Source organism: Pleuronectes platessa, chromosome 13, assembly GCF_947347685.1.
Source record: "Pleuronectes platessa chromosome 13, fPlePla1.1, whole genome shotgun sequence".
NCBI classification, from domain to species: domain Eukaryota; kingdom Metazoa; phylum Chordata; class Actinopteri; order Pleuronectiformes; family Pleuronectidae; genus Pleuronectes; species Pleuronectes platessa.
Window position 1 is genome coordinate 13,011,221 of NC_070638.1, and position 11,977 is coordinate 13,023,197.

An 11,977-nucleotide genomic window follows, 5' to 3' on the forward strand; every position below is an offset into this window, starting at 1 on the left:
TGTTTTTTCTTTTTCTTTTATCAAACAACAAAATCTGTGAACTTTGGAAACAACACAACTGCTGATTCACCCAGTCCCCAGGCAGAGATCTCTCCCCGTTTCACGCACACATTTGTCTCTGATTAATAAAAGCCTTACTGTACAAGTTTCAGAGCATATCTGCGACTGTCGAGGCAGCAGAGCCGGTGTGGGTAAATAGAATGCAGAGAGCGTGGGTACAAACATTTGGATTCAAGTCACGGCCCGAGCTGACTGGAACTTACCAGCCTTTAAAACAACACAGCAGACTGTTTTCACATTTGTGCTCGCTCTCTTTTGCATTCACATTATTTATAGTCTGTATATAGACGGTAGAGTGCTGTAATAATAAAGGCAAAGGAGGGGACAGAAAGGAAAGAATTGGTCATGGAGAGCAACTTAAGGCTCTGGCATTCTGCCCATTCACCACAAACGTACTGCTTAAAGAATCTTAATCAGTGTGTGTGTGTGTGCTTGTGTGTGTATGTGTATGTATGTGTATGTGTGTTTTTATGGAGTAGAACTCTTTTAGTGGTTGTGACTGTTTTTAGCTCGACTAGAAAGAAAAAGAACTGGTCAGTGTGTTTCTCTCTCTTTCTCTCTGTTTATATCACATATGCTTTTATCATCCATGTGAGTCACTCATTCTCTGCTTTGTACATCCAACTGTGCTCATGTGACAGATTTAAACTAAACTCCAGATGGTGGTTTGGCAGCTTACAAGAGCCGTATGGGTTTGACATTAAACAACTCACACAATGAATGTACAGATACTCAGTTTCACACACACACACACACACAAACACACACACTCACACCTGAGCCTGTTACCTAGCAACAGTTTGCAGGCTATGACCTCACTGATCCATCAAGGTGCTGTCGTAGCCGGTGTTGCATCTTTGTAGGTGACTGCAGAGACAAACCTGCTAATGTCATAAATAAATAACAACAAATGAATAAATGTGTGTGTGTCCTTGCAGAGTAACTATCTGGTCTTTATGGCTGAGCTCTTCTGGTGGTTTGAAGTGGTTAAACCCTCGTTTGTGCAGCCCAGAGTCTTCGACCCTGACGGTATAATACAATAATTGCATGCACTTCATTAGTTCACTTCATTTACTCAGCTAGTAAATGCAAAGTTGCACCTTAACACTGAATTGAATGTTTGACGTCTTTATGTTCCTCCTGTGCAGCCTGTGAGCCGGTGTCCTCTAAGAACATGGCTCCTGTGTCCAGTCCAGTCAAACAGAGCTATGCAGACAGACCCGACAGTCCAGAGAACATCCCTGCTGAGGGTAAATAATCCTTTAGATTGTGGACAAATCTATTCTCTACTTACTGTGTGTTTCCACGGCAAAATCTGTGGATAAAAATCACTTGGGTCGAAGCAATGGTTGTTTGTGTATCTATAATGATTCAGAGACGTCACAATCCTAAATTGGACTCGTTCTTATCCCTCTCTTTAAATACAGCAGTAGCCTTGATATCAATGTTCTTTGCAACACAGATTTTAAAGAGGAAGTGTTTCCTCTGCTTTCTTGAGTTGGCCCATACATACAAAATGTTCTAACATTTTAGAATATTTTATGAAATACATTCTCACCTCTATCAGCAGTTATTAGAGGGAAAGAGCACAGAGCAGTGGAAGTGTTTTGTTTTGAAACCAGACGCCCTCTAGTGGATAATATACTGCCAGGCAATAGCCTTCATATTGCACTATTGTATTTGAATCACTCCGTCAAGGCATAAGAGTCCATAATGAAACCACTTTTAAATTCACTAGATCAAGATCTTTACACAAGCATAAATAGGAGCCTGGTTTTTCATCAAGATCCATCAAATATTTTCTGAGAAATCAAAGGAAATGCAGATAACACCCTCTTTCTCACAATGTTAAAGAAGGAGATAAGTAAAGAAAAAAAAACTTAGTCGGCTCCCTACTGTTTTTTTTTACTGACCCATATGGCGTCCTTCCAGCAGGTTTCCTAGTAATCCCTTCAGTAGTTTTTGTGCAATCCTGCTAACTAACAGACAAACACTGATGAAAGTATAAGCTCCTTGGTGGAGGTTATAAATGTCCAGAAGTTGAGATTCAGGGTAGAAAGTTCAGACTCACTGAGAGAAAATCTGGACTTGATACTCTCACTGCCGTGTTTGTTAATGTCTGGTTAGGACTGGATACTTAAAGTCAATGGACTGCTCTGTCTCTGCAACAGGTATAATGAAGAGATCGACCTCCATGTCCTATATGGATGGATGTGTTGGGACGTGGCCCAAAGATAAACGGTGAGTACATGAAAGCCATTCGTTGACCCACATATCTTAATTGGTCTGCTGTTTCCCTAAATGTTTCCTCCACCCTCAGCTCCTCTTCTCGGGGAATCTCCTTCGAGATCCCTCTGGATGGAGACCCGATGTTGCCGCCCTGTGAAGGCCCCTCCCCCCGGGGTATGACACGCTCGGCCAGCAGTGATGGCCTTGGGTTCAAAGTTCACTATGCACCCCGAGGAGGCATGAAGCGCCACCTCTCCACCATCCCCGTCAGTGTCAACGGCCAGGGCAGACACATAGAGGAGGAGGACGAGGACTTCCCCCCCCACAAACCCCTGGGGCGCAACAACACATTCTCACTCAAGAACCAAAGCAGGTACAGCAGAGAGGGATGTGTTGAGTTATGATTATAAAATAAAGAAAACACCTCTCCTCTAAATATCTATATTATCCATTTAAAGAGACAAAATATGTTTCACCTAAAAATGTATCCTCATAAATTAATAGAAGGCTTTTTATGATTCTATGTGAATTCATGTTGATTTCAAAGTGCAGAGTAGCTCATGGCATACAGGAGTAAACTGGCTGTACCTAATGTTTAATAATTGTATGGTTTTATTTGTTTGTACTCCTTTTCAATTCATTTCTAAATCCTGTGTTACCTGTAAAGCACTTTTCTGTTGCATTTGAATCATGTGTTTTCAGTGCTGCTCCTCTCTTGCTCTCACATCGTGAATTTATAGTATAGACAAACACACACAAAAATAAACTTTAACCTTGAGAGTATAACTTTATTTATCTCTCTCTAGGTATTCCAATGGTGACCTCCCAGACAGCAACCACAGCGGCCACATAAGCCCATCGACCCCTCCGAGCATTGAGGAGGCCCTGAAGATTATCCACGACACAGAAAGGCCTCATGCTAGCCTGGGTGTGGGAGACGGAGACCGTTGCTTCTTTCTCCACGGTGCGGAGCCTTCCGACCCTCCAGGGGCCCAAGGTCAAGGGGAGGACCTGGGGTCAGCTAAGGCTCGACTGAACGACCACGACGCCAACTCCTTGTCCACCGATGAAGTTGACACGGGCATCCATGTGAGGACAGAGGACATCCAGAGCTTGGACGAGGACTCCTCCTCTTTGAGAGACTATTCCGACATAGACCCAGACTGTGAGACCATGGCCAGGTCGTGCCCCCTCCCCGAGCAGCCAGAGAGGACGGAGAGCAGGGAAGGAGAGACCAAGGCAGTCGGTGACACTAATCCTGACAGTGAGATGGGAGATGGAAGAGACAGAAACCACCCCTGCCCCAGCTCTGCACCCATACTCCACAGATCTCACACTCTCAGCCCTACCTCGTCCACGGCCGGCTCTGGAGGAGGCATGGTGCGGATGACGAGCTTTGCAGAGCAAAAATTCAGAAAGCTGGAGGGGAGGAGTAGTGGAGGAACCACGCCAGAGAGCACAGATCTCAACGGACCGTACACACAACTAACGAAAAACATCCCTTCACAGGTTTGTGATTTAAACGGTCATTTGTCCTTTAACAAGTTTTATCACAGTGTCATTTGAAGTTGACAATGAATCCATATAAATGATCTTTGCACTTTCTCCTAGATCTCTACACCTCCTTTGCCCATCACATCTCCCTCCCCAGTGACGCCTTCCCCCAGAGACCCATCCCACGTTATAGCCTCAGAGATGATCCAGCTGAGGATGAAGCTGGAGGAAAAACGCAGAGCCATTGAAGCCCAGAAGAAGAAGGTACAACAGGTGTATGGTATGAGAGATGGCCAAAATATATCTTGAAATGCAAATACTCACATCACGTCGTTCTCCTCACGTTGTCCAGGTGGAGGCAGCTTTTACCCGCCATCGCCAGAGGATGGGCAGAACAGCCTTTCTGAATGTGGTGAGGAGGAAAGGAGTCACCGCCCCCCTCAGCCCCGGCTCAGGCGGAGCGGAAACACCTTCCCCTGAGCTGCTCACGCCCTTAAAGCAAAGCGACCAGGGCAGCATGGATCGGGCAGAGAGATGCAAACCAGACGGAGCAGCTCCGAAATCCCCCTGTGAGGATGGCGGAGGTGGGTGACCCCTGACAGCAGTTAGTGACCATGAAATAGAGAAAAGACTAATCCTCACATCGAAGAACCTGGATAATTATTATTCAGCTTTTATTTTGTGGGATTGTATCTTTATCTTGAGGGCTTTGAAAACCATTGATAAATCAATCAATCAGGCAATTGTTTTCGTTCTAAATAAAAAGCGTATAGCAGTACGGACAACGTGCATGTCTCAGTGGTATCATCCATCGATGCTTTAGAGCGTATGATTCAGATTAAATCACTCTTCAACCTACTGACCTGTGTATCTGATGTGGCGATGCAGGTGTGGCTCCAGGAGAAATCGACCTTGCAGAATACACGCGCTCCATCGAGAGGTTGAACACGTCACTGGGTTTCCTGCAGACAGAAATGCAGCGTTTGGCCCAGCAGCAGGAGAAGATCATGGCCATGAGAGACCAGCAGCAACAGTCCTGGGTCATCCCTCCTCCTGCTCCATCTCCGCACAGGTATCACTTAATCTTAGATATTAATATAGACATCATGAGCTGTCATTTTGTATAATGAGTTTTTTTCTCCCCCCTCAGGCAGCTCCGTGAGTTGCGCAGCAGCAGCGTAACAGGCCGAGGCTCGGTTGGGTCCTTGTCTCCCATCCTGTCTTCTACCAGCTCCCCCCGCGTTCTCAATCGCTCCCCTGCTGGCATCAAGCGGCGGCCAGCCTCTTTCCATGCCAGGACCCCTCGGACTCCACGGCCCAATGATCTAAAAGTCACCCCCTTTAGCCGAATGCTCAACACCCCCACCTCAGTGGACAGCTTACCCAGGCTGAGGCGTTTCACTAGCAGCCAAAGCCAGAGCTGCTCTTTTGCCTACATGAGCAGCGATGAGGGAACCTCGGATAAAAAGAACCAAGAGGCCAAGGATGACATAGAAAACAGTGAAGTCAAAGATGAGACAGCGGCAAAGACGAGTGCTGCCACTCATCAGCCTCCAACTAAACAAACATCCAAAGAGAAGGCAGGTGAGCGACAGGTGGAGAGGAGAGAGGCCGAGCAGGCTCAGTCAAAGAGGGAAGGCAAACAATGGAGGACGTCGGAGGTGTTGCGTCAGCCGACGTCTGAGATCCAAGCCGCCGCCGGCTTCCGTGCTAAAGCAGACCCTCGGGGCAGGGGAGACCTGGTGGAGGTGCCTCTGTCTGGGCTGAATCCCCCAGAAGGCCACAGCGGGCAGGCGACCGGTGAGGGGGAAAGCGGAGGAGACGTTTACGGTGACGATCAGAAGGTCTGCTGTGGATTCTTCTTCAAGGTCAGCTATAGAATTATACCTCTGGTATTTATTGTTGTTTGAAGTATTTTTTCCTGTTTGAGGATGAATTGGTGACAGATTTAGCCATAAATGTTGGCATTTCTAAAACAGTATGAATTCAAGCTATTTTCTGTTGCAGTTATTGATCATTTGACTTTTAATGGAAATATTGAGACCTCCTCCATGGGTTGTTGTCTCTGGAAATAGCTGAGTCAGTTGTTTCCAGTCTTTGATGGATGGATCAAAAGCTAAATCGCTGCTGGTTTTAACTTATTTCCCTCAGAAGTCTGAACCATCTTATCTGACCAGTTAGCATTAATATTTCTAGCCTTGTTAGCAGCAGAGCAGCTCTTATTTCTGTACTGATCCAAGCAAATATTTTTGACTTGTCAGAGCAGCTAAGCAAAGTTAATACCATTAATGATAACTCTATTGATACCCATTACAATACCATGCATCACTATTGTTATTAGTTTTACCTCAGTTTATCTGAGGATTCAAAATGTCAATGCAATAACATCAACCTTCATTTGACTCCACATTTCGCCCCCTACTGGTCATTGAGTTGAGCCCCACCCGACACAGTCAAACTAAAATCATAGCTGATGTATCAAATGTGCTAACTCCTCATTAATAATACAGTCTGTATTCAGCCTTATGGTGCTGTAAAAAGAGGAGGCTCATATTGTGTGAGCCTGGCAACAACAAGTACAGTGCAGCTATGAGCTGATCAATACATGAGGGAATCTAGGCCAAAAGTTGATCCAGAAAACGGACTCATCGGAAACTATTGGAGCGGTGCTTACAGAGCCATGTCAGAGCTTTGCTGACTGAAGACGATATTTTAACAGTTTTCCCTTTATGATAATTTTCTATTTACAATCAATTAAATCTTGACAAATAGAAATAAATAACAATTTCCTGTTAAAACTGTTCAATTAACTATCAAGAGACGGCATCATTTGGTTTTAGATTTTAATTCCGAGAGGAGAGAAAGAAGACGTGAACTGCTTTCAGACATGTGTTGAACGGATATTCTGAAATTACCTTGAGGGGCTGTATGTGAGAACGCAAATGTTCGAGTCAGTCCAAGTTTATCCTGCCAGCCCCCTCGTGAACACTCCAGAGAAAGACTGAGTGAGACCATGAGAATACAGCAGGATCTTTACATTAGGTCTTCTCTCCCCAAACATCACATCTGAATGTTTAGCACATTTTCCTGTTCTAGCCTCCTGCTGTGTTCGTCATATCTGAAAGGCAAAGTCCAGAAAATGTTCAGACCCAGTTGTCCGGACATTTTCTGTAGTTCGGGAGTCCGACATCTGCTATTTACACATTATTCATTCATGTGTCATCCATCTATCAAACCCTAGGATGATGTGAAAGGGGAAGAGGACATGGCAGCAAAGAAAGCGGCACTGCTGGAGAAGAGGCTGAGGAGGGAGAAGGAGGCTCAGGAGAAGAAGCAGCAGCAGGAGCTGGACCAGGAGCAGGATAAAGAAGCGGCACGGTGCGTCGGTCTTTTCTCCTTTCTCGTGGCATATAGCATCAATACATAAGCCGTATCAAGTGCTGCTGTAGCTTGTTTTATCATGCTTTATTTTTCATTTGAGTTCAAATGTGCACAATCTGTTCTTTGTCTCTTCCTTCAGACTAAGAGCAGAGGAGGAGCAGCAGAAGAAGGATGAGGACAAAGCCAGGAGGGACTACATCAAGCTCGAGTATCTGAGGAGGAAGCAGCTCAAACTGATGGACGATATGGACGACGTCATCAAGCCTCGATCGGGGAGTCTCAAGAAGAAGCCACGTCCCAAGTCCATCCACAGGGACGTCATGGAGCCGTCGACTCCCCCCGTGAGAGGTGAGCAACGCACAAACCACACGCACAGACGCACACTGTCACAGCAGCTGATCCGTGCCGTGACCTTCAGGTTATTGTTGTGTTGCAGGGGTGCGTCCTCGGGGCTACTCCGTGTCCAGTGTGTCTTTGGCGTCTCTCAACCTGGCTGACAACGGGAGAGACCAGCCGGATAACAAGAAGAACAACAGGTGAGAAGCACTCTGGGCTGAAATATGCATAACTCGAAACTGAAGTAATGAAGTAAGAATTTTAAGCTCGGAAAACTGCATTAAAACTTGATTAAACTTGATTGAATACTAACCGTCTCCATCAACCTCCTTGGCTGAGGTGAATGAATAAATAAAAGAGGAGGGCGGTTGCTTGTTGTTTATTATGAATGGTCAGTTATTGAAGAAGCTCAAAGATCCTGCTAAGCTAAGGCAAATTTGAAGTTAGTAAGAGTTTGTAGTTTACATCTCTAACAACAAGCTCTGTGTCCGACTTGTTGCTCATAATTTAACTTAAATTTCTGTTTCACCTTTTCAAATACTGCCTTTATTCATGCCAGTTGTTCTGTGCACCTCGACATTTCAACTTATAACTCCCCACTTTTATTTTCTTTATGTTACCCTGATGTTAAACACTTGTTTATGTTACCCTGATATCTTCTTGTTGAGGCTGTTGTTGTTATTAAGGTTTACCCTCTGCGTCTTGATTCTGTTTTATCCCTCTCTCCTTTTCCTTTCCTTCAATTCTGCATGGATTCCCTCAGAGGCAATAAAATAGCTTCTGCACATGTCCCGTTCTTTCTGAGCTCTCCCAAAGAAAGAAAGGGAAGGTTAGTAGCGTGCTGAGAAGACGTGCTTCTTCCACAGATGAAATGTATTAACCGCTGTGGATGTGGCTCATCGTAGGTTTAGCCTGCATTTCCGCAGACTCTCATTAAAGTAGACCAGATGAGTCGACAGTTAAAATCATTTCTCATATCCCATGGATGTAGTTCCTGCGTGGCTGAAGTGTTCCGCCTCAGCTCTTCTCCTCTGCTCTTCATCCTCCTCTTCTTTCGCAGCATTGCTCTCAGACTGTTCCTCGCCCTCCTCTCTCTGTGTGCCGGCTGCTCTGCGCTCTGCCACTGTGTTTGCTGTTTCCTCCACTTGTACTCGAGCTCATCTCTCGCTGAAGCCGAGGACTTTGCTTTGCTTGGCTGAACGTGCCTTCTTTCTGTCCCACACTGCGCTGCAGCTTTGTCAGAACGTGTATATACAGTGAAGATTTGATGCAAGACAACAGGCTGGGTTTGGAGAACTGTGTCACGATGTCTGACCTTGTTTTGCCGCATCTCTCTCTCTCTCTCTCTCTTTCTGTGTTTCATATCTGTGCGTCTGTGTCTGCATGTGCGTTCGTGGAATATGTTGTTGTATGCTCTCATACCCTGTACTTGCTTATGTGTGTCCATCTTTTGTGTGTTTGTTGCTATGTTTGTGTGATTTGTTGTATGTGATCATCACCAGGCCGGACTCTGCCGAAGGTTTTTCTTCTTGTCCTTCGGCCGGTAGTCGTAACGGAGAGAAGGATTGGGAGAATGAATCCACCACCTCCTCCACTCCCTCCAACGCTGAGTACACAGGTATAACGACCATTTACATATAGACCGTGCATCATGTGACATTTTGTTGTCGCAAAAACTCATGCATGCACTTTCTTCTCTTAACTCAGGACCCAAACTCTACAAGGAGCCAAGTGCCAAGTCCAACAAGCACATCATCCAGAACGCCCTGGCTCACTGCTGCCTGGCTGGCAAAGTCAACGAGGGGCAAAAGAACAAGATACTTGATGTATGTTTAGTATTTGTGTGTGTATGTGTGTACGTGTTTGTGTGTGAGAGAGTGAGTTTGTTCATTAGCTTTGACTTCTGCCAAGGAGGTTTTGATTTTCATTAGAATGTGTTGGTTTGTTAGTTAGCTGGATTATGTTTAAAAACTACTGGACGGATTACCATGTAACCTAATAGATGAGATATGGGTCAGGCAAGAAACTGTTACATTTTGGTGCAGATCTTCACTTTCTTTAACATTGAGTATTTCCATATTCAAAATAAGTCATCGATTTTGAAAAAAAAACACAAAAAAACAGACATGTTAAGGAGACTGATTTTAGTGAGTGTGCAGTTTGGTGTAGATCCAAATACAAACCTGCATCTTGTGAATTTAAATGTGCAATTCTACTGATCTTTTATAATATCCTGCCATTCTTTTTTTGGCAGGAAATGGAGAAATCGGAAGCCAATAACTTCCTGGTGTTGTTCCGTGACGCCGGCTGCCAGTTCCGGTCTGTGTACGCCTACTGCCCAGAGACCGCAGAGATCACCCGGCTGGCAGGCATCGGGCCGAGGAGCATCACGATCAAGATGATCGAGGGCCTGTACAAGTACAACTCGGACAGGAAGCAGTTCAGCTTGATCCCAGCCAAAACCATGTCTGCCAGTGTGGACGCCATCACCATAGCCAGCCATCTTTGGCACACCAAGAAGCAGGGCACGCCCAAAAAGCTGCACACCAAGTAGCAGCAGATGGTCGAGCAACATTTGAACATGGTCCTCTGAAAAGAACATGGAAGTATTTGTGGACTTTACTGTTTCGTTAAAGGGACACGTGTTATAAATCACAACTGGAATGTCGAGCACAAGTGGGCTTCTCAGACAATGCCGAGCTGACAGTCAGGACTCTGTGTACTTGTGAGCATGTGTATCAATGTTCTTGTGTGCCAAAAAAAAAGATAGGCGGACCATTGCCTTACCTAGTTGAACCACTGAAGCACTGAATGTCACGCCTCCTCAAGAGGTCGTTTGGTTTCTATAAGTTGAACATGTGTGGCCTTATGCTTACTTTGTGTCATTTGGATGCACTGTGTGTGTTGGTGTCTTTTTGTCAGCGCCTGTTGAACAAGTCTGTTGTTGCGTACAGGAGAGGCTGTTGTGTACGCACAGATCTGGGATCCGATTATGACCCCCTCTGTGGACATTTAAAGGGCGGCCTGTCGGATCTGTGATCAGGTAGACGCAGCATTTTTATGATGAGAGTTTTGCTGCTATAAAGGCATGTGTTGTTGTTTTTTTATACTTGTGACTGAAAAAAACGTATGAACAGTTCCAATTTGTGTATGTGTGAGTAAAGTGAAGTGCCATGAAGAGCGAGGAAAATACCTCAGTCTGCGTTCGCGATTACTTTCCAAAAGAGAGATTATTGAGCGGAAGCAGAACCACCAGATAATTCTGCGATAGTCTCTTAATTTATTATCGAATATATATAAAAAGAGGAGAAGAAAACATAAAATACTTTACATATATAAGTTGAATTAGTTTGTATATAATGGCAGTTCCACTCGAAAGTCAGCTTGTACAAGCTTTTGAGTAGCTTTTTATAATTTATCCGTGTGTCAGTATGTCGTCGTTTGGGGCCTTTTATTGTTTCCATAAATGCAAAAACAAGTGCGATCACTCAACGGTATCACTCACGAGACTATCACCAGTATTAGAATAGACGGAAACCCCTCACTGTCCCTTCATGGACGTGTGCAATGACCTAAGAGTAATTCAAATAGCCACCGCTGACCATGCTGGAGTCACAATTAAGTACTATACACTCAAAATGTCACTTTAATGTGGATATTGTCTTCACCGTTAGATCTCCCCTCAGAGTATAGTCCACAGTTGTAAATAAAAATGAATTCACCTATGATAGCACTTCTCTGTCCACCACCATCAAGTCTGATCAGAGATTAGGACTGTCATGCTTGTTACTCCACTTTTACGTTACTGTTACATCTGTTATCATGTGTTCTCTCTTCAGTATGTGTTAACACTGTACAGATATATTTTGGCATAAAGAAGTATTTTTTGTAACGCCATTTACCTTTTGGAGGTTGTGTACCTATGAAGCAGCAGTGGAAGGACGTGTGTTGAGAGGGTGTGGCTGAGTGAGCGAGGTTTATAAAGTCTTCACAAGGCTTTATTGTGGTATTGTATGAAATCCAGTGTTATACTGAGAAAAGCATTCTATTTCCTTTTCAATCTCGGAATTTATTTTCTTTTTCATTTAACTAAATACGCTCAACTTTTCATGGATTTTTGTTGTTTTTCTATTCCTTTGAGCTTTATTAAAATCTCAGCTATCAGCAGTACTCATGGTGTCTCAATTCATGTTCCTGTCTTCACTGATTCAACTGTACTTTACTATGACTCCACTTTTATTGCCGCTGTTTAATATGACATCACTCTTCTGTTCTTATCTTTTACATACATAACTTTGACATATTATTAAGATGTTGGTGCTTTGAACCTGCTGGGGTCTAGTCAGTTGTGTTTATACAGCCCAATATAACAAATTGTTTTTTACAAGACTTAACAATCTGTACAGCATACAACATCCTTGATAGTCACTTGATTCACAGCGTTGAACGTGGACAGAATTTCAGAAAAGTGAGGAAG

The 11,977-nt window shown here is 44.4% G+C and overlaps 1 protein-coding gene across 1 annotated transcript in view; it reads left to right on the forward strand.

The window, feature by feature from the left end:
• camsap2b (calmodulin regulated spectrin-associated protein family, member 2b) overlaps positions 1-11,670 on the forward strand; it is a 31,905-nt gene extending 20,235 nt beyond the window's left edge. Inside the window, exons 7-21 of the mRNA XM_053437204.1 lie at positions 999-1,089; positions 1,209-1,310; positions 2,232-2,301; positions 2,381-2,662; positions 3,096-3,798; positions 3,901-4,047; positions 4,136-4,367; positions 4,672-4,855; positions 4,934-5,651; positions 7,025-7,161; positions 7,304-7,512; positions 7,601-7,700; positions 9,003-9,118; positions 9,208-9,326; positions 9,755-11,670. Coding sequence (XP_053293179.1) covers positions 999-1,089; positions 1,209-1,310; positions 2,232-2,301; positions 2,381-2,662; positions 3,096-3,798; positions 3,901-4,047; positions 4,136-4,367; positions 4,672-4,855; positions 4,934-5,651; positions 7,025-7,161; positions 7,304-7,512; positions 7,601-7,700; positions 9,003-9,118; positions 9,208-9,326; positions 9,755-10,054 — 3,510 coding nt within the window. The 3' untranslated portion in view covers positions 10,055-11,670. The remainder of the gene's footprint in view (positions 1-998; positions 1,090-1,208; positions 1,311-2,231; positions 2,302-2,380; positions 2,663-3,095; positions 3,799-3,900; positions 4,048-4,135; positions 4,368-4,671; positions 4,856-4,933; positions 5,652-7,024; positions 7,162-7,303; positions 7,513-7,600; positions 7,701-9,002; positions 9,119-9,207; positions 9,327-9,754) is intronic.
• The last annotated feature ends 307 nt before the right edge of the window (positions 11,671-11,977 follow it).